At 36.5% G+C, this 23,133-nt stretch overlaps 2 protein-coding genes across 2 annotated transcripts in view; both read left to right on the top strand.

Moving 5' to 3' along the window:
* The first annotated feature begins 7,371 nt into the window (after positions 1 to 7,371).
* Positions 7,372 to 16,267, top strand: lgmn (legumain). The gene is made up of 14 exons (XM_046862324.1): positions 7,372 to 7,523; positions 8,348 to 8,496; positions 8,639 to 8,736; positions 9,576 to 9,657; positions 9,749 to 9,831; positions 11,379 to 11,454; positions 11,793 to 11,855; positions 12,102 to 12,168; positions 12,869 to 12,987; positions 13,071 to 13,160; positions 14,372 to 14,581; positions 14,688 to 14,858; positions 15,006 to 15,073; positions 15,444 to 16,267. Exons 2-14 carry the CDS (start codon positions 8,353 to 8,355, stop codon positions 15,484 to 15,486), a joined length of 1,314 nt encoding a protein of 437 aa, XP_046718280.1. The 5' UTR covers positions 7,372 to 7,523; positions 8,348 to 8,352; the 3' UTR covers positions 15,487 to 16,267.
* Positions 16,268 to 19,844: 3,577 nt separating this feature from the next.
* The window catches only part of si:dkey-157l19.2 (uncharacterized protein KIAA1522 homolog), a 25,305-nt gene continuing 22,016 nt past the window's right edge, over positions 19,845 to 23,133 (top strand). Inside the window, exon 1 of the mRNA XM_046872299.1 lies at positions 19,845 to 20,060. The gene's annotated coding sequence lies outside the window, so the exon portion shown is untranslated. The remainder of the gene's footprint in view (positions 20,061 to 23,133) is intronic.

Genomic DNA, 23,133 nt, shown 5'->3' with positions numbered 1-23,133 from the left:
CACCCCATAGTGGCAAAGACACGGATGTGCACCTCGTCCACATGTAAAATGGATATTTTGGAAAAAAGAAAGATTATTTGTCCCCATATTGAATGTTGTAAACACTGTGCAGTTCAATAGCAGACATGCACACATATACTGACACTGCATTTATCATACAGGCCTTTTCCTGACACAGACATGTTACAGACTGACGCACGTTCATGGTTTCTTTGTGTGTGTGTGTGTGTGTGTGTGTGTGTGTGTGTGTGTGTGTGTGTGTGTGTGTGTGTGTGTGTGTTTTAGGGGCTGTATCAGCCTTTTTCATATGCTACATTGGAGTTTAAAGTGCCGTTTTATTCACCTTAATTCATTTTTAACCATCAAAGGGAAATTTCTATTTATTTTTCTACACACCACACACCGCTCAGCTATGGACTGGTTCAAGCCTTATCGTGTCCAAGGATCTGAAGAACTTGGTGTGTGTCAGAGCAGCTACATTGTGTGTGTGTGTGTGTGTGTGTGTGTGTGTGTGTGTGTGTGTGTGTGTGTGTGTGTGTGTGTGTGTGTGTCTTGATTACCATGAGAATCTCCTACTATAGATCTAGAGCAGCTAAAGTGCTGGTATGTTCTTCTGCTTCTTCACTGGAGATACACACATCAGCTTTAAATCAGTCAGCACACACACGTTCTGAGCAAAAAACTAATCATCAAAATAAAAAAAACAGAAAACCCACACATCCAGGCATTTACTAGTAGCCCCCCCTTCACTAGAGCGCTCAGAGTGTTCAAAATAACATACTAACTGTCGAATGTGGTTTCTGTTTTCGTCAATCACAGGACAGGTCACAAGTTTACACTTTCATTTAGCAATGTTTGGGTGTTTTTTTACATTGATGCACTATCGCCAGGGCAGTCTTAATCACATGATTTAAAAAAAGGCATATTTTCTAAAATATCCGTACGTGTGTGTGAACGAGGTCTCAGTCCTGAGTCATATTGCATCACTCGGACCTGAGTCATATTGCATCACTCGGACCTGCTGCATGACTGATTACACTGCACTACAAAAGCTCCGACTTTTCCTTTACTTTCTGTTCTGAGCACGCTTCCAGGTGACTCTTTTCCCTATGTTTATAATGATCATCGTTAACTCACAGCAATCTTTTATTATTTAACATTCTTTCATAAGGCCAATGCAACTGCATCATCACTAACAGGACAAACACTCTACTACAGCCTGTAGAGGGCGCTGCACTGGCAGTTTACAGCCTGGCTGAACTTAATGGAAGAGACAAATGTCTGATATATTAATGCAACTTAAACAAGGATGCAGTGTGTAGACTATATTATTATTATTATTATTATTATTATTATTATTAATAATTATTTTAAGGACAGAATTTAGGCGAGTGCATCTTACACTCAGAGAGTTATATTTCTGAAAATACTTAAAAACTAATGTGTGTATCAGACAAGCATTTAGTTCAGCTTATATTTTGGATTATATTTTATACTTTTTTTGCATATATTTCATGTCACCACATGTTTACAGATCATTACAGACTTTTATTGCAGCACTGTAGAGTTAACTGAGCTATAAAGCATTATAAGCAGTTATAATGAGTTGTGAATGTGCTTTAAAGAGCGTCGCAGATTTTGTTTCATTTCTATGCATTTTGTCAGGACTTTTCTTACACACACACACAAACAGTCATGGACTTTAAAGAAAAATAAATCAATTGCTTATTTGTTTCCCATGTTTACAAGGACGCTTAAAATTATTATTTCTTTTGTATTTGCCAAAACTTGTTCTCCAAACAGACAATAATATAAAGAGAGGTTATTAATAGCATTGTTTGTATTAGAAACCATTATATTAAAATAGAATATTTTTACTTCAATCAACTTGTTTTTTTTTTTTTTCTAAATTAATGATTCATTTATCATGATTTTTTTTTTCTTTCTTTTTTTTATGAATGAACGAAGAAACGGTTCTAGCAAGTTGCACTATTGATTTATTTTGTACAATGTGTTTTGATTTACAGCGATGCACTGCAATCTTATACGTCTTCTCACTCCTTTTATTTATTAAAGACAATTCGAATCGGCACCGGGAAAATGCAATCATCGTATCTTCTTTTTTTTTTTTTGGTTCTTTTTCTCTTCATATGGTTTTTACTGAATATAATTGTATATACAATATTATTATTATTAATTATTAGAGATGAGTGTAAAGAAGGGATCTGCTCTGTGCTTATACATTTTGTTACCTTTGTCATTTCTGGCTATATAAAATGGAAGGTTATTAAATGTATAATGTGTCCTTGGGGTTGAAACCGAGCCATGCTTCTGATGGACTGTTTCACTGTTTATCTAAAATTCTTTTATAAGATGGAAAAAAAAGTAAATGAATTTGATTTACCAGTCCTGTCTGAATAGATTTATTTATCTGATGAATATTTCTGCTGTTTTGTAGTTGATTAAAGCTGTGCTGATGCTCTAATGGGGGTTTGTTAGAGCAAACTTTGCTGTGCTAATGGGTGTATAGGTGCTGTGGATTCTACAAATCTATTAAATAGATGGCATTAGATACATTAGACTGCAAAGTGTAGATGCTTTACCTGCTGTAAGAATACACCAGAACATCATTCTGTACATTTTTTATGTGGCTCTACAGTCAATAGTATTATGAATCTAGAACAGCACTGTGTGTGTGTGTGTGTGTGTGTGTGTGTGTGTGTGTGTGTGCGTGTGCGTGCGTGCGTGCGTGCGTGCGTGCGTGCGTGGCTAATATAGGCTACCTGTCCGTTGTTCTAAAGCACTTGGAGTGTCAGTTGTGAGTGTGTGCTGGAACAGTTCTAGATCAGCTAAAAGGTTCTTTTGTATATAATGTCTTGTTATAAGAGATATAGCACAGCGGGAGTGCCTGGGGTTGGAGATCTAGAGCACTTTAAAGCATTTCTTCTGATTGGTCTAGAGCGCAGTAAGAGTCTCTTCTATTTTATGTAATAAAAATAGTAACGAAATAGCCGTTTAAATTGAGTGTCTTTGTGGTATAACCCGTGTAATATATATACTATGTCCCTGAAGTTTAACCACAAATTAGCTTTCAATGACTTTGTCAGCCATCTTGCTATGTGAAATGCTTTATAATTAACACACACACATACACTCAGTCAGACGGTTGTGTTTCAAATGCGCAGGATTTGTTTAAAGATGTGCAAACTTCATGTTACATGAAAACTTACACAAGCTTACAAGCACAAGCTCTTGATTGGCTCGTTCCAGGCCCTTACATTGATCTCCTGTAGTGCAGGACAGGGAGAGTTTGTTCTATTGTATATAATAATATTATAGAAGTATTGGATAAAATGGAGTGGAATATGATCATAATTTATACTATCACTGTGTCTTCCCTTCTTTTCATGCTAGAAATTTTTACAGAAATAAATTTACAGCTAAAGCAAAAATGTGACAGAACAGGTTCTTCTCAGTTTGCATCTGCAAAGCGATGTGTGTGAATAAGTGTGTGTCGGAATGTGTGAAATAGTGTTAAAGCTAAATTTCACATCCTGTATTTTTTCTCTTTGTGGTATAATATGTGTAATGACAGATTTTTTATTCCTGTAGTTTCACCACATGATGTTCAGTGTGACTTTCTGTCAGGTGTCCTGCTGCATGAATTAGTTTATAATTAACGTTGGCACACAGTGAGACGGCTGTGTTCCAAAAGGACAGGACTGATCAAAGTTCTGTAAAAATGATGCTCCATCAAAAAAAAATACAAGAGCACAAGCTCCTGATTGGCTCGCTCCAGCTCTAGCCCCGCCCATTACATTTATCTCCTCTAGTGCAGGAGAGGGAGAATGCTCCATTTTATATAATATTATAGAAATATTGGACGTGTGAGAGCAAGTAAATATGTACATATGTGAATGCAGTGGTGGGTCATGTATTTCACCCCTAGGCCTTCAGCAGTGTCCAACTTGAACCCATCCACCTCTTAATACCATCATTTTGACATCATGTCTATAGAAACCATCAATATTTCCCCACTGTGGGATGAAAAAAGGTATCTCTTATCTTATTATTGATAAATGCAGTATAACAGTAGCGCTGCATCACAGGCAGGAATCTCATACAGTGAAAATGAATGTAATTACTAAAGCAGCATTACTAATCCTGATGAACACAATTTAACAAGTCTCCTTTTACTGCAGCCACAGCAGCACCATCCCCATACATATTCTCTAGCAAAAGCCTCGATATAAACCTCATAAAATGACCCCTATGCATTATGTTTTCCTGGGTATTTAAAATTAAGGCAATTTGTGTGTTTTTGTCCAAATTCCACAGAAAAGAAAACACAAAAGTATAACTGATTCCTGAAAAAGCTGAACAACAGTTTTGGTGATTTTTCCAGCTTTTCTTGAAAAGTCTGTCTTGTAAATTTCCTTGTGAGTGTATCTGCAACCAAATCAATTTCTTTTTTTTCTGTTAGTTATTGTGGAATGAAATAAGAACTATTTAATCCACATGAATATATTTGACCTTGTGTAGTTTGCTACAGATTTTGCTACAGGGTTTACTGCTCTGACAAGCGAGTTCTCTGGCCATTCAATCAAAGGACATGAAAATGGAGATGTTATTGGACGCCTGCTATATGGCCTCGGAGTCTAGATGGCTGAAATCTGATTGGATAAATACTCCAAATTAAACATACACTCCTTGTAGTGGTGCATCCAAGAGAAACTATATGAAATGAAGAGAATCGGTTATTGGGAATAATTTAATATACATTCATAAACAGAAATATATAAGGGCTGCAACTAATGATTATTTTAATCGGACAATTATTGTTTACGATGAATCGATTATATTTATACATTTTTGTTAGCTGTTTTGCTTATTACAACTACATAGAACCCTAATTCAGGGTATTTGTGAATAGCAGTGCACAAAAAGATTTAAAGCCACATATTGAGTTTAACTTTAATTTTAATAAACTTTTATTTTGACATTATAAAGCTTATAGTGGCTGCTTGTTGAGGAGTGAATGCAGAATTATGTTTTCTGTTTCCTGCTGTTATTATTTGCTGCTTTTAAGATTTAGTGTTTTCACACTTAAATTGAATCCATTAAATTTAATTGAATGATGCGAGTGAGATGATTGCGCAATCTGATGCAATCACGCCAAAATAGATCCAGTGCGACTGTACTGATGCTAGCAAACAAACAGTTTACACAATAGCACTTCATTAAACTGTACCATTTTCACATGATGAGGATTATACACTTTTTGCTTAGGGTGCTGATGGTTCGCCTTCATCCGTGCCACCAGTGTGTTTTCTTTTCATGTGCTTGTGCATCACAGTAGTACATCCATGCCACGCAAGCTCAGCTTTGCATAATTTGCAAGTTCTTTGTTGCGTTTAATATAAAATGCTCCCATGGCTTGGATGACTTAAGACACACACTTTTTCCTGCTGCCTGTTGAACGGTATTCTCCACCATTCGCAAGCGGCTGTGCTATTCTGCAGTCATGCTAATCGGTAACTTGAGCAGCCCAACAAATCGATAACGGGATTCATTGACAACAAATTTCATTATCGATTTTATCAATTAGTTGTTGCAGCCCTCTGAATCTGATATAGTTTAGGCCAGCAGAGAAGGTCTTGCTGGCCCTGATGATCCACCACTGTGTGAATGTGTGAAATGATGAAGCAAAATTTCACATCCTGTATTTTTTCTTTGTGATGTAATTTGTATAATAAAAGATTTTATGTTCTTGCTGTTTTACCACGTGATGTTTCATGTGACTTTCTGTCAGCTGTCCTGCTGCATTAAACAGTTTATAATTAACAGTGACACCATGGGCGTAAATTTCATTTAACAGTGTGGCCGTAAATGTTAAGTTAACATTATACCAAATCGTCGTCCCAAATAAAACACTGCATGGGAAACAGCTTTGGTGTGTTAGCGCACTATGCAACAAGCTATTGTAAACATCTAATGTTAACTAGATAAGTCATATTTTAATCGCTAATATAGCAGATTCATGGAAAATAATGTATGAATGTGTCTGCATCAACTACATTAAAGAGAATCGTTTTATTTAAAGTGAATAAAATACCCTACTTAATGGAGTTAAACATTAATTGAGCTGCAGACACACACCTGACTCGTGTGTGAGGTGTAGGTGAGATGAACTGGGAAAGCAGAAGGGGAGGGGGAACTGTTTCTAAATGCATTTTTTGCGTTTTTTTTTCTACTTACACAATTATTTAGGTATGCATACAAATATTTTTCACAACAGAGAGTGAGATATTTTTTATATTTTTTATTTTGGGGGGACAACACTCGGCTGTGGTGGGGGACATGTCCCCCCCCGGGATTTACGCCCATGAGTGACACAGTAAGATGCCTGGGTCCCAAAATCTCAAAATTGATCAAAATAGAATAAACGTAATGCTTCATGAACACTCAAGCTCCTGATTGGCTTAATCCAGCTCTAGCCCCACCCCTTACAATCTATTATAGGACCCTAAAAAGTCACAAACAGCATTTGGTAGGGAGCTGTGATCTTTCTTATCAGATGAACTTTATCTCAGCATATCAGGAAATATAGAGCAGAAATACCATCAGTCATGTGACAGTGATGTCACAGTGCTGTCAAAATGTGGTAAATAACAGGTGCAATGTGGTAAATAACAGGTGTGTTCTTTTCTGCAGTAAGTGAAAATGGTCCCTGTAAAATTTCCCTATACATCCGTCTTTACTGCCACACACACACACACTTTCTGACTGTGGTTTATAAAAACATTTACAGGAAGCCAGTCTCTCATCTTGATACAAATCTACATTAACAACTGATTTTAGTTTGTCTCTGAGAATCGTTTAGTCCACAGTCCAGCATTTATGCATACACGATTTACCGATAAAACTGGTATAAAATTAGTAAATCCTTAATCAAAATTTTTTTTTTTTTTTTTTTTTTAAGTATTCTGCATTCACATATTAATTATAAACGAGAATATTGTATGTGATGTTATTAAAATAATTGCGCTGTACTGAAAGATATAAAATGCTTCAGATCTTCTAACTGAAGCAATATCATTTATTACAATGTATTTTATAGTGTATTTATATAATATGCCATAAGTCTGCTTTTAATTCATTTCAATGTAAACTCTTAATACATTATGTATTCTTAATTAGTTTTTATATTTAAAATATGCTTCAATATAGACATAAACTCGCCTGCTTTATATTTCTATTCTTTTTAATTCAATTCATAACACTTCCTTTTTATGTTTATTTGCGGCCTCAACACGCGTTGAGTCCTGCGCATGCGCAGTTCCAACCATGAGGGGGGTAAACCACATGATCCAGCAATCATGTGAGGAACGAAGTCCCGCCTTTAGAGTAAAACATTCCACGAATATTGGTTGACGTGAATGTCGGTCATTTCAGTGTAAAAAAAAAAAACAGGTCGGCAAACCGTGTTTTTGCTATTTCATCGGCGCTCGACCAAGGTGAAGGTGAGAATTTCAAGGCTAACGCTTTATCATTTTACTGGATTTTATGTTTTAAGGTACAATAAGTGTTTTATTGTGAGTGAATGTGGGTATGTGTAGGCGCGCGTGCTTTACTTTATTCCATAACAACTGTCCAGGCGGCGTTTTCCTGAGGGACACAGAACATGTCTCGCGTGCGTCCAGACTAATGCTTATTATTTTTATTTATTATTTTGTTGTTTTCCGTAACAAAACCTTAATTAGAAGTATACTAATGCAGTCAACTACAGTGTTTAGTATTATATTTGGAGATTTAGGTGTGTTGTTTTTGTCTCTTGTGTGTGACAGATGTATAGTCAGGGCTTCACGATCCGATTTTTCGATATCGATATTGTAATAAATGACATTACAGTACGATTTCATGACAGAACAGTGTCATTAGTAAATCCACAGACACCGCTGTCAGTGAACAAAACAGGCTGCTGATCTGATCTGAAAAGATTTCAGCAGTGTTTTATATTCTGGTAAAATATAATGCTGTAATGTGTATGTGTCAGGTGAAACATAACAATGTCCTGGATGTGCAAAAAACCCTGTAAAAGAGCAAAATCTGACAGATTAATCGTTAGGTAGAGCCACGACATGTGAGGGAAAAATACAAAATCTTATGCAAGCACTTCAGATAAACCACTCCGAGACCCTTTAAGGCGACTTAGTCTTTATAATTTAGTTGTTAAACGTTGAACACACTGAAGCACAGCCTTGATATAAACTCTACTGTATGTCATTAAAAACTAATATGCAGAAAACTCACAGCTCACCGGAAAAATTCCCCCTCTCTCTCATAGTGAAGATGACGATGATGAAGGTGTTGGTTGTGGTGACAGCGATGGTGTCGTGTGCACTCGGTTTTCCAAAACAGGACGACGTGAAAGCGGGAAAGAACTGGATCGTCCTCGTAGCCGGATCAAATGGCTGGTACAACTACAGACACCAGGTGAGCTTTAGCACAGAAACACCCGCACATATACAATAATTATAATTTATACAATATAATATTTCATTAATACATCTTTATAAAGAGCTTTCTAATCATTAAGCTGCAATTTAATGGCATGTGTGTGCGTTTTTGTGTGCAGGCCGATGTGTGTCATGCATATCAGATCGTCCATAAGAACGGGATTCCAGATGAACAGATCGTAGTGATGATGTACGACGATCTGGCTAAAAGTCCAAAGTGAGTGACACTAATCATATTTATTTTTATTTAGGCTCTCTGCTGGTGTCACCTCTGTGCTGTCTGTTATTCACACTCTCCTTTATATCTGCCCCAAATGAACACTTCATGCAGTTTTTTAACATCAATGACACTTTGATCAGTGTTTGAAATAAAGTTTGTGTATGATTCATTTAAAAAAATACATTTCCTGCTCTGTCTTTTAATAGCACACAGAAAAACGCACACACATACAAACGTTTCTCAGTGCACATTCTAGTGAGAACAGTTGTACCTAAATGATTATCTGATCTGCAGTTCATACAGCCTCTTTTTTTGTATTATGTAAAAGGCATGTGTGCTGTCTTTGTCGTTATGCAGACAAAAGTGTGTGTCTACATTAAACATTTATTATTGTACCCGTTATGCATGTATTACACTATTACTACACCTTTATATACTCAACGCAAGGTGCTGAAGGTCACGTTATCGGTGCATAAAGACATTTACCCGGCAAGTACTGCAAGACTCTGCCATCACAAAGAGACCTCATAGTTAGCGGATAACTGATTTACAGTCACCTGTGTAGTATATAAGCTCGTCCAGTTCACGCTCCCATTGCAAAGCATACACTCCTTGTTGATTTCCACCACGCGTTATCGAGCCTTTAAATGTTTGATTTCCTGGTTTTTGACTGTGTCGCATTGTTAATGTTTAATCCTGGACGTCTAGGAGTTTCTGCTTGTGTGTGTGTGTGAGAGAGAGAGAGAGAGAGTTACAGTTAGATTTGGGTTACAAAGTGTATGTATTAGATTTCATCATATTTACAGCCTACTATTCGCTCTCTGGGTGTGTTTCAGCAACCCGACTCCCGGAGTGATCATCAACAGACCTAATGGTTCAGATGTGTATAAAGGAGTTTTGAAAGACTACATTGGTGAAGTGAGTCACTTGGCAAGAGTAAAAAAAAAACTTTATAAAATTCATATAAATCTAATGATCAAAAGTGTGTGTTTGTGTGTGTGTTTGTCAGGATGTGACACCTGAGAACTTCCTGGCAGTGCTGAAGGGTGATGCAAGCCGTGTGAAGGGGGGATCAGGAAAAGTGCTAAAGAGGCAAGTATGAATTTTTATCTGGAAAGAAAATGTGTTTTAGCTATAAAATGGATTAGAGTGTGATTTCCATGTCGTGTGTTTGTGTGCTAGCATTTCTCAAATTGTTCTTTAGAAGTTAGAAAAGTGATTTCTTTTACAAAAAAATTACTCTTTGAAATGTTATGAGCAGTGTCCTATTCCAGATATGATTTGATTTTAGAATTTTATCCTGGTGATTTAAATGTTTGGTTCCATCTCAAATCACAGGCTATGAAATGTCCTGTATACAATAAACAATAGTTAAAAATGTAACAATTTGAACAACGTTAACACGCACAGACATTTTCACCCATAGCCTTGTTGTTTTACCTATTCTGACCAAAGGTGCCAATATTTTTGCTGTTAAACTTGTGTAATTGATTGTCCAGAACCAGACTGTTATGTAGCAAAGCAACAAAACATTATTATTATCGATTATTTTACTAATCAAGTGTTCTCCCGATTATTTCTTAGGTTACTCGAGTAATCGGATAAGAAGTACTTTTTATTAAAGTGTAACTATACAAGAGAAAATTAAGACGGTCTCTTAAAATGAACACGTATTTGATTCCTTTATAGAAAAGTAAAACATGTTATTGCTGAAATTGCAAACTGTGAAAGCTAAAACCATTTAGTGCATAAAATTATAAATGAAAAAAAAAAAATTCTATTTGATATTACTTATTTTAAAAAAAAGGTAAATGCATTGTAGTGTTTTCTTTGTTTTAGTTTGAAATCATCCCAACCTTTTTTTTTTTTCTTTGACCTGAATCTACTCCTCGCAGTTTTCTCCCCGTTCCTCCATTTTTCATTCTGCAGCGTCTTCTGTGTTTACCTGTCCAGAGAGCGCCAGAGTTTAGCACGTGCATATAAAGCATAACAAATAATTTGCCTCAATGCATTTTGGTATTTGTTCTCAAATTATTTCCCCGATAATTACTCGAGTTACTCAAGGTCATCGTTTCAACCCCAAATTACTTAAACATTTTTCATTTACATTTTGTTGTAAATAGTTCACAGTTTGGTATCTGATGTTTATATATATATATTTATATTATTATAATATTTGTTTTTATTTGGTATGCAATAGCTAGAGATGTAGAGATATAATTCATCCGGTTTACACAGTTGGCTCAACAGAAAACAGCAGTGGAATTTAAAATGAATTTAATTGAAAGCCAGCATCATTAACACAATATACGATACAAACCATAAAATCATTATTTAAAAATCTTTGTAAAAGTAAATGATAAAAGCGTCGATGATAGGGTAAAATAAAGAAAGTTGCCTTTAACTCGTCGGAAATCAATAAATAAATTATTGGCATCTTTTTTTGGCTCCACCCCCTTCTTCTATTCTGTAACAAGGTGTCTGTAAACAAGTTTAGGTTTATTTCATGACTTTTTTGTTTCATTTAAGTGTTTAAGATGGCTGCCGGAGTTAAACCTGAGGAAGAGAAGTAGGATACGTTTAAAAAAGATTGGGATGCAGCCAATATTCATACCTGTTTAAACTGGTTTTGTTTTCAGCGGGCCTAACGATCACGTGTTTGTTTACTTCACTGATCATGGTGCTCCTGGGCTCTTGGCATTTCCTGACAGTGAGGTACAATACTTCCTTTTATGAAATGATAACATTTTGAATTCCTGTAAATATGTTGTAATGTGTTATTGCGATTACCATGTGATTAATCTTTGATGTAGACGAGTCTGGACTCGAAAATGTCAATGTGAGTCATATAGCGAGGGAGGAAAAAAAGTCTGAAAAAGTTCTCGTTTTTTTAATTATTATTTACTTGAGAAATATTTTAACATGTTTGTGTTGTTTCTTAGTGCAGTAAGACAAGCAGAAGTAGAAAATAATTTTGTGTGTGTATGTGTGTGTGTGAGTGTGAGAAATAAATGATGAAGCAGTTTTTCCCCCCCCCCCCCCCCCCCTTTCAGCTGTATGTGAACGATCTGATGGAAACAGTGCAGTACATGCGCAAAAACAAAAAGTACAAGAAGGTGCACTTTTTCACTTTCCAGATTTTCAAGTGTTGATTAAATCTGTAGAACAGATACTCTGACTGTACTGCAGTTTTATATTAAATATCTTGTTTTAATAATTAATCCCTGCTATAGTAACAGCTTGGTGTTGATTATTATGGAGATGTTTATTTAACATTTTATCTAATGTAAGGAGTATCTTTATCTGAACTTTATTCTTATTCTGTACAACACACACAAAAACACACACACACACACACACAGATGGTGTTCTACATCGAGGCATGTGAGTCTGGCTCCATGATGAAGCCGCTGCCGAATAACATTGATGGTGAGTTTCACAAAAAGAACATGCACCTAGAGTCACAGAGAATATTTGTTTTCGATTGGTCAACAGGTCTGGGACACCTGTAACCATGGCAACAAAAATAAGTTGCACTGGAAACCGTGTGTACTAATAATGTGTAGACTTTGTGTCTAGTATTTAGGAATAGATTTTTCTGTCTGTATGGAAGTGTAAAGGAAATTCACTTCCCCTTTTCTTGATAACTGGTTTTATAACTGCCCGTAACCACGCATGTATTTTCCGCTCACAGCTTCCAGACAAGCTGTTCTCTCTGTTTAATGCTGACCTGACAGATTTTTTTGCAGCTGTGCACAGAAACACACACATGGTCCTCTGATTGTCATATGACTGCTGGTCAAAGTTTGGTAAACTGCTAACGTAATCTCCAGCCTTTTTCAGTTAAGCGGTTACACAGTGGTCATAATTAAAATGCTATTAAATCATTTAGGAAGAAAAAAAGGTGGAACAGAGATTAAGAGTTGGTCATTAAATACATAACGTACTGAAACACTGAGTTTGTGAAATTATAAAAATTTATCGTCGATTACACAACATGGGCATGCTGGGTTGTGTAATAATACTCAAACTTCACATATTAGTGTGTAGATTCAGTCAGAATTTATACTGAGGTAAAAAACAACTTGCTCTGAACAAATCAGGATGATGTTTTTTCTGTGATCCTCAGTTTATTCCACCACAGCGTCGAACCCTCACGAGTCTTCCTATGCCTGTTACTTTGACGAAACCAGAAACACGTATCTGGGAGACTTGTACAGCGTTAACTGGATGGAGGATTCCGACAAGGTGAGAAACATTAAATGTAAACTTTATAAAAAATTCTTGGATTTTAGTTGTAAACTATCTACATTGTGCGTGTGTGTGCGCAGGAGGATCTGACTAAAGAGACACTTGCTAAGCAGTTTAAGATCGTCAAGAGTGAGACCAATACTAGCCATGTCATGCAGTATGGAAACAAGGTGACACAAACACACACACACACACACACAGATGGTGTTCTACATCGAGGCATGTGAGTCTGGCTCCATGATGAAGCCGCTGCCGAATAACATTGATGGTGAGTTTCACAAAAGAACATGCACCTAGAGTCACAGAGAATATTTGTTTTCGATTGGTCAACAGGTCTGGGACACCTGTAACCATGGCAACAAAAATAAATTGCACTGGAAACCGTGTGTACTAATAATGTGTAGACTTTGTGTCTAGTATTTAGGAATAGATTTTTCTGTCTGTATGGAAGTGTAAAGGAAATTCACTTCCCCTTTTCTTGATGATAACTGGTTTTATAACTGCCCGTAACCACGCATGTATTTTCCGCTCACAGCTTCCAGACAAGCTGTTCTCTCTGTTTAATGCTGACCTGACAGATTTTTTTGCAGCTGTGCACAGAAACACACACATGGTCCTCTGATTGTCATATGACTGCTGGTCAAAGTTTGGTAAACTGCTAACGTAATCTCCAGCCTTTTTCAGTTAAGCGGTTACACAGTGGTCATAATTAAAATGCTATTAAATCATTTAGGAAGAAAAAAAGGTGGAACAGAGATTAAGAGTTGGTCATTAAATACATAACGTACTGAAACACTGAGTTTGTGAAATTATAAAAATTTATCGTCGATTACACAACATGGGCATGCTGGGTTGTGTAATAATACTCAAACTTCACATATTAGTGTGTAGATTCAGTCAGAATTTATACTGAGGTAAAAAACAACTTGCTCTGAACAAATCAGGATGATGTTTTTTCTGTGATCCTCAGTTTATTCCACCACAGCGTCGAACCCTCACGAGTCTTCCTATGCCTGTTACTTTGACGAAACCAGAAACACGTATCTGGGAGACTTGTACAGCGTTAACTGGATGGAGGATTCCGACAAGGTGAGAAACATTAAATGTAAACTTTATAAAAAATTCTTGGATTTTAGTTGTAAACTATCTACATTGTGCGTGTGTGTGCGCAGGAGGATCTGACTAAAGAGACACTTGCTAAGCAGTTTAAGATCGTCAAGAGTGAGACCAATACTAGCCATGTCATGCAGTATGGAAACAAGGTGACACAAACACACACATACACACACACACACACACACACACACACACTGACTTTTCGCAGACAAAATGAACAAACATGACCACTTATATTAACAGGTGTTTGTGTGTGTGTTTTCAGAGCATGTCCAGTATGAAGGTGATTCAGTTCCAAGGTAACTCTCTGGGTGGAGCCAGGCCTGCAGAACCCATGTCATTGCCCCCGGTTAAACAGCATGACCTCACACCAAGCCCAGATGTTTACCTTTCTATACTGAAGAGGAAGCTGATGAAGAGTAATGACATCACTGTTGCCAGAGGTTACCTGATGGAAATTAGTGCCCACATGAAGGTGATGATGATCATGATGATGATGATGATGGAGAAAGATTTGTATGTTTTTTGTTGGGATCTTATTAAGAGCGGCAGATGATAAAGTTGTGTGTGTTTGTGTGCAGGTGCGTGAGCTGCTGGCAAACACAATGCGTAAAGTGGCAGAGCGGGTAGTGAAGACACACCTGGAGGTTCAGCAGGTGATAGCGGAGCATCAGGAGCTCACACAGTATCAGTGTTACAGAGCCGCGGTCACACACTTTAAAACAAACTGCTTCAACTGGCACGATCAGCAGGTGGGCTCATTCACACACACACACACACACACACACATCAAAACACACTGCTTTAAATAAATCCGCTGTCACATTCTGTATTGTTTTATACCGTATGTGTGTGTGTGTGTGTGTGTGTGTGTGTGTGTGTGTGTGTGTGTGTTCTAGTATGAATATGCTCTCAGACACCTGTACGTGTTGGTGAATTTGTGTGAAAGAGGACACGAAGCTCAGAGGTACTTTTAAATATCTACAATCTCTCCCTCATTTCCACTCTTTCTCTCCCTCTTTTCTTTGCTTTATCATTCATCATTTCACATGCTTTACACTCTCTCATCTCATCTCCTTCTCTCCTCTGCTTTGCTCCCTCGACCTTATTTCTTTTATTTATTTATTTATTTTATTTTTGGGTCCTTCTGCCTGAACCTCTCCCTCTTTCTGTTTATATATATATATGCTTTCCTCTTTTTTTCTTTTTTTCCCTTTTCTTCTTTATAATATTTTAATCTAATATTTTAATCTGATATTATAGTGTTACACTGATTATATATCGCATTGTTTTTATTAAATATTACGGATAATAAATATTGTTTTGTCTTTTGTTAGGATCATGGCAGCCATGGATGATGTTTGCTACTTCCGGCAGTAAACACAATCTCACACACACACACACACACACACACACACAGGTGTGATGAAGGATGAATGAGTCTTGGCTGATCCTGCTTTTTGCACAAATCATATCTGAGAGTGATTTTATTACCTTTGTTTTTATCATCAATACAATCACTATAGTTGTATTGTTTTTATTCCTCAGTGAGCCATTTGTTTTAATGAATGTTGTGCTTTTAAAAAAAAAATTGAAATTTCAGAAATCACTAAAGAGGGGTTTGTGATGTGTTAACATGCTGCTGTTGAAACGCTAAAATGTGTTTACATGCACGGATTGACACCACACACACACACACACACACACACACACACACACACACACACACACACACACGCAGTGTCATTTCAGAGCTCACATAGACACCTAGTGGCTGTAACACTCATCGTGCTTTAAACTCATCCCTGCTATTAGAATACTGACTATATTACTCCTATAAAATGACTTTATTAAGTGGACTTGTTTTTAATTGTTAATCCTGTGTGTGTGTGTGTGTGTGTGTGTGTGTGTGTGTGAGTTTTCTATGATGTGTTAAGTCTGTTCTCTCTGCACTAAACGAATAATAGTCCACACTTATGTAATAAACACAGCATGCTCATTGCATATGATTGCTGTTTAGACATAATGTGCTGCATGAGGGAGCTGCAGGGATTCAATTTGGAGAAATAGGGATTATACATTCACTGATATTTAGAAACCAAAGCTTGTCTGATATCTGTTTGACCTGATTACTGAAATAAATCTGAATATGGAATCAGAACTGCATTGTGGAGTTTATCTAGTCTTTTTCCAAGTCAAGATTCACATCAGCACATCATCAGTGGTAGAAAACAAAGACATGCTAACTGCAGGAACAGGAGACTGGCTGAAGTACATGCTAATGATAAGATAACATATATCCTTAAACAAAGTTGTGTAGGTACCTGAGAGAAAGTAAGTACAGACAAGTATGTAGAGCTTCAGGACATTTTGCATGGAGAAAATTACACAGTAAGGGTGTATTTACAGTACAGTTCGGAGAAAGAAATGTAAAACATAAAATTGCTTGTAATCTTTTAATAATGTGGTTTATTAACCTTTATCAACATTCATGCAGTTTACCTTTTTAGAACATTTTAAATAAAATGTCTGCATGGTCAAATATAAAAAATATATATATATATATATATATATATATATATATATATATATATATATATATATATATATATAACATTCTATTGAATGAATGCAATACACTTTATTATATTGATTAAACTGAGTAATCAATAAAATTGATTACATAATTTAATACATGGAAAAATTAGATTACATTTGTTAAACCCCATTTGGGTATGGATGTGCGTGTGTGTGTGTTTTTTACATTTAATATTTAATTTTGTAAAGATATGTTCTACTTATTTCAGCATACTTAAACGAATGTCTTAATTCCTTCCATCCTTCATTCAATCACTTCCTTGATCTGTGGTATGTGTGAAATTCTTGAAGCGAGACATGAAAAGCAAAAGAATCCATTTCCTGGTTAAGCAGCTAAAGCTAGCGCTAAGGATTCTGTAGCATTTTCATGCATATTAGCACAGTGACACTGCGCTAACTCTAGTTTCCCTTTTATACCAGTGGCATTGTGTGTATGTTTTTAAGTTCAATAATAATTAAAAAATGTGCTCAACAAACTTGCGGTCTGCCACTCAATACGTTTTAAAGAAAACACCAATATTTTTTCCGCATGTAAAAAAGGATTGTATGGACCAAAAGCCCTGTACCGAAACATTTCGGTACGAATATATGTACTGTTACATCCCTATTACACAGTTATAATACCAAAATCTTTAATGCATTTATTTTAAAATGATAAGTGCATTTAAAATAAAATAATAAACAGAAACTACAGAACTACACTTGTTTCATTTATCTTATTGTGGAAAATGCAGGGCCGGTTCTAGACATTTGGAGGCCCTGGGCAAAATTTATTTTGGAGGCCCACCGGCTTACTTCCTAGGGCCCCACATTCAAGAATATATAAAAAAAACACTTGAAACAAATATAATCTTTAATCTTTATATTCATACAAAACCTATCAATATTTTTTATATATTTACCTAAATATGCATATTAATTAAACTTTAATGTCAACACTAGAAAGAAAAAAACAATCATCTGCTCTTCTCTTCTTCTTCTTCTCCTTCTACTTCTTCTTCTTTTTCTTTTTCTTCTTTTTTTTTTCCTTGGCCACTTGTTTAAAAGAAGTAATGTCATTAGCTAGGCTACACTGTAAAATATTCATTTTAATAATGTATTTTGCATTACTTTAAAATGCTCACTTAAGTTAGTTTAATTTTTTTAATTTTCTAATAAATTACTCAAATAGACACACTGACTAAATCACCCGGGACAATTAGTTCACTCTTTTGTTCAGTAATTAATTTACAGTAACACACATTTTTGCCTGCTCTGTACAGTAAAATGGGATAAAATGTAATTTTTCTAGCTGGATATGGACATAATTTCCCCATCTTACTAAAGCAATATAGACTATAGATATAGTAATATAGATCATATTATGTATTGCATTTAAATCCCCTAAATATGCAATATAACCAAATCAACAGTGGATATAAAAGAGCCAAAGGAAACTTTACTTGTATGTGTATGCTTAAATTGTATTTATTCTGTAAATACAACAGACCAATTTATTTAAAAACTAAAAAGAGTTAAGTATGAAGGCTATTCTGATCATCTAAACATCACCGGAATTTATTAAATATACTGACAGTTCAGGTTCTTTTTTGAAATAATAAACAATGCTCTAGCTTAGCTGCGATTGCTGTTTAGCTGATTTTAGAAACTTTTACTTTTTCTTCAGTATTCTTAAAGTCGGCATGTCGCTCACGCTGTTTTGAACTCGAGACACAAATCAGCAATTCAAAAATACTTTATTATCAAAAATACAAGATAGCTGCATCACGAGCTGCGCTTTCTTTGTGTGCTAATTGAGTGTCTATTTAAGCAACCGCCAAGGTTAGATTCTGACCTTCAGATTGGATTTTGTTCATGACTGTACACAGACCTTTCATGCATTCAGAGGGTGGAGGCCCACATTTAAACCGTGATATTAACTGGTTTCACTTCAGGTAAGTGACAGATATTTATATCCAATGGACAAAGAGCCTTGGCTTACGCTGCCATGTATAGGTTTGTTGGCTCCCATCCAAGCCTACGGCCCTCAGCAATTGCCTGCTCTGCCTATAGCTGGCGCCGGCCCTGTAACTATAACATAACTATAGATACAGGTTATAGTTACTGTATAGTTACAGTTACTATGTAACTATAACATTTTCCGAAAATTTTATAGTTTCTAAGAAGACCCTACAAAGGAGCTAGAAACATATTCCTTAGAAATCCTTGAGTAATCCAATTTTGTAAAGGATGCGATCAAAGATATATCTGTGATCTTAAATTCTCAACAATCTCCAGTACAGTTTTTAACAAATTAAATTTTAAAACGGCAAAGGTTACTCTCAAGTTTATATTTAATTATTTTTACAGAATCTATAGGGAAGCTACATTTTGCAATTTATTAAAATGATATAAAAAAAAAAAAAAAAAAAACTTTATTGAGGTTTCTACTCCAGCAGCCAGGTTTCATAACCTAAAAAATGTTTCTTGAGTGTTCAGGTGATTAAGTGTGGGTGTGGCTCTGATTAATAGTTTGGGGTGATCAGGGTGCTGGTCAGTGTGGGCGTGACCCTCAAAACAGATCAAAATATAGGAAGTAAATATGAAATTAACGAGAATTTTACATAGAAGAGGAACATAAAAAGATAAAAATAAATTCTCTTTAAATCAAATATTTGTATTGTGAAAGCTTTAAAATAACCTGCTGAATCTAAATGTAGACAATTCATTAAATAATAATGTATACATTTTAGAATAAATTATTTAAAAAAAATAAGAATAATCCATAACACAACATTATAGGCAATGATTGAGGAAATCATAAAAAAATAAATAAATAAATCAGGAATCAGCCAGAATGTGGTCTCATCACACATTCTGGCTTTTATCATTCCCTCTAATCAGCTGTCAATGATTTTGATAAAAAATAATAATAAAACAGATATAAAAAATGTTGTAAAAGTTTTATTCGTCTGTTATTTTTAACCCGCACTTTATTTTGCGTCTCTATAACTTTTTGCGGGGTGATAATTTATGCTGCTGTGATTGCTGGTGTAGTTTGTATGGTGCTCCAGCAGGTGGCAGCACAGAGCAGCGTCTCAGAATTCTGGCCTGACTCCGCCTCCTTTTCTCCACCTCACCAGGTGGGTTTTACCTTACAGGTGTCTGTCACTGCAGCGCGGACACACAGGCAGCACAGAGCGCACACTCACCGTGTGTGTGTGTTAGTGTGTGAGTGTGCGAGAGTGTGTGTAAGAGTTCAGCATGCCAGAGAACCCTGACAGTGAAGCGCGCGCGGTGTGTGGGTGAGGATAAAACGGCTGGAGACACATGGACTGCACGCAACTTTACTGAGAAGAGCATTGTGGAACAAAACGGTGAGGGTTTCAGGTGTGTGTGTGTGTGTGTGTGTGTGTGTGTGTGTGTGTGTGTGTGTGTGTGTGTGTGATTTCCAGACTTAACAGGGAGTAAACACTAAGTAATTATGTCGTTGCATTTTCTCACTTCCAAACTTAGTACTGTGTGTGTGTGTGTGTGTGTGTGTGTCAGTAGGACAGTCGGTGTCTGTTTTTTCTAGATGAACCCTGACTCCCTTGTATACTCTTTAGGCGCCCTAAATCTAGTGTAAATATTCACTTTCTTTTTTTAAAGAAAAATAATAAATCCAAGATTAACAGGGATTATTAGGGATTATTGTGGGATTATCAGGGACTATGGTGTGATTAGACTCAGTAGTGTGTATTATAGGGTGTGATGCTTCTCTTAGCAGCTCAGGAATTCACATTGTGCGTGATCGGATCGGGATTAGTGTCTGATGCAAAACTGATCTAATAGAAACTGACGAACCAGTTTTTCTGAGTCGAGTCTCTTTCTGCTGCAGCAGTCCCAGATCTGCAATAAACTGTGTGATATTACCCTTACTATATACTATAGGTGTGTAGTGGGAGGTGTGTGTGTGTTTGTGTGCTGAGTCCGTGTGTGACAGGGTGAGGGTCACTCTTTGATGATGATGATGATGATGATGATGATGACACTAATATAGCAGTCTGCAGAGTATCATGTCTGAACAGTTGATGAATGCCTCTAAGATGAATTACATATTAACCTAACCACAATGCAAAGAGAACTCCTACACACACACACACACACACACACACACACACACACACAATTCTGTCCGTTTATGATGTGTATCAGTTGTGAATTCTTACCCGATTGAAGAGAAAAAGAAAGTGTAATGTGAACGTTTGCGTGTGTGTGTGTGTGTGTGTGTGTGTGTGTGTGTGTGTGTGTAAAAGACAGTGTTTCAGTTTCATGTGAACTACAGATTATGCAAACATGAAAACAATTCAGATGAGAGATCTTTTATCTCTCCATCAATCTTATAAAACTTCCTTCACCTGTCTATTTACTTTGTTTTGTGAGAGTGTGTGTGTGTGTGTGTGTGTGTGTGTGTGTGTGTGTGTGTGTGAAACAGCAGTGTGCATAAAACAGCGTTTGTGTGTAAAAACAATGCAATTACACACTGCAACTAACATTAACTTTTTTGGGGTTTGGGGGTGGAGCATATGTGGGCATGGTCTGTGAGACAAATACCCTACTGCTAAAAATAACAGTGACTGTGCAGGTGTAGACACAACTGTCTCACTGTCCAACAACAACAACAACAACAACAACAACAACAACAATAATAATAAAAGCATGTTTCATTTATAATTACACAGTGCTGTGTAATGTGTGTGTGTATGTGTGTGTGTGTGTGTTTCACACAGGGTCATGTCCAAACCTGTGAAACAACAAAAGTGACAAATCAGAAGCAAATGTTTCACTGGTGAGAAACGGAAACAGTTGCTGAAGGGTTTTCTGTGTGTTTGTGTGTGTGAGTGTAAGAGAGTTTGTGAGAGAGAGTGTGCTTGTGTGTGTGTGTGTGTGTGTGTGTGTGTGTGTGTGTGTGTGTGTGTGTGTGTGTGTGTGTGTGTGTGTGTGTGTGTGTGTGTGTGTGTGTGTGTGTGTGAGAGAGTTTGTGAGGAAAAGTGTGCTTGTGTATGTGACAGAGTTTGTTTGTGTGTGTGTGTGTGTGTGTGAGAGAGAGAGAGTGAGTGTGTGTGTGTGTGTGTGTGTGTGTGAAGGAGATGTAGTTAGTGAGAGCAGGATTGTGAGTGTATTGTTGGTGAAGGTGTGTCTCAGTACCTATTCCATTTGCCAAGTGTGGACTTGTTCTCCTGAGATTCCAGAGGAGTTGCGCAATAAAAGCGTGTGTATGTATTCTGAACTGCTTGTGTCTATTCAGGATCATGCGTGTGTGTGTGTGTGTGTGTGGCTGTGTATGTTCAGGAGCATGTGGGTATATTTGAGATTGTGTGTATTCTGGAGTGTGTGTGTGTGTGTGTGTGTGTGTGTGTGTGTGTGTGTGTGTGTGTGTTCTGAAGTGTGTGGCTGTGTATATTTACTAGCATGAGGGTATATTTGAGAATGTGTGTGATCTGAATTGCGTGTGTGTGTATTCTGGATTGTATGTGTGTTCTGGTGTGTGGTGGTATTAAGGATCATGTTTATATATATATATATATATATATATATATATATATATATATATATATATATATATATATATATATATAATATATATTCTGGAGTGTGTGTGCATATGTGTATATGTTTTGGATATGTATGTTTATATGTATGAATGTATATTCTAGAGCATGTGTATATATTCTTGTGTGTGTGGGGGGTATTTGTGTGTAAATATGCAGAGGTTATGCAGGGATTTGTGAGATGTGTGTGAGATGAGTGAGATATAAATGAGGGTTGAGATGATTTTGAGATGTTGGTGATAACAGTGTGTGCTGTTAGCTAACAGAGATGTTCTAGTGGGGTCTTTTCCAGTAGAAGTGAGCCGTAGATGGAGGGGGTATTGGAGAGCTGCACATAGGGAGGAGCAGCTACTCTACACTTTTATGGGAATGTGAAAAATTCCAGCCTTCAGGCTTCATATAAATCAATGTGATGTTGATGATGATGTTGATGGGTGTGAGGTTATTTAGAGTATATTTTACCTAGAAGCACAAGAGTTAGCCCCAAAAGTGCCCAATTACATTTCTATACTTTGTGTGATTATTTACAATTATATACAATTTATTTACAATTTCTTATGTTTATTTTAAGCAGGTACTTGACTGTAGTTACTGATCTGTGACTGATGAAGTGATTGATCAGTAAGGATTAAGTGATGGTTGATCAGTAGTGATTGAGTCATAGGAAATGATCAGTAGTGACTGCAGAGTTGTAAAGAGAGAGAGAGAGAGAGAGAGAGAGAGAGATTTGTAGTGAAAAATAGTCGGTAAAATTAAATACCTTTGAAATATTTTTTCTGCTTTGTGGAATTCAGCTTCTGTCCTTCAGACATGCTACTGCATGGCTGTAACACACACGCACACGCGCACACACGCA

Source organism: Silurus meridionalis, chromosome 2 (genome assembly GCF_014805685.1).
Source record: "Silurus meridionalis isolate SWU-2019-XX chromosome 2, ASM1480568v1, whole genome shotgun sequence".
Lineage (NCBI taxonomy): Eukaryota > Metazoa > Chordata > Actinopteri > Siluriformes > Siluridae > Silurus > Silurus meridionalis.
This window is presented reverse-complemented; position numbering and strand designations above follow the sequence as displayed.

Excerpts from the sequence above, each read along its gene's own strand:
- lgmn (XM_046862324.1), top strand. The coding sequence starts at position 8,353 with ATGACGATGATGAAGGTGTTGGTTGTGGTGACAGCGATGGTGTCGTGT. Across the intron at positions 13,161-14,371 it reads TCATGCAGTATGGAAACAAG|AGCATGTCCAGTATGAAGGT; the intron begins GTGACACAAACA and ends GTGTGTTTTCAG. Across the intron at positions 15,074-15,443 it reads AGAGGACACGAAGCTCAGAG|GATCATGGCAGCCATGGATG; the intron begins GTACTTTTAAAT and ends GTCTTTTGTTAG.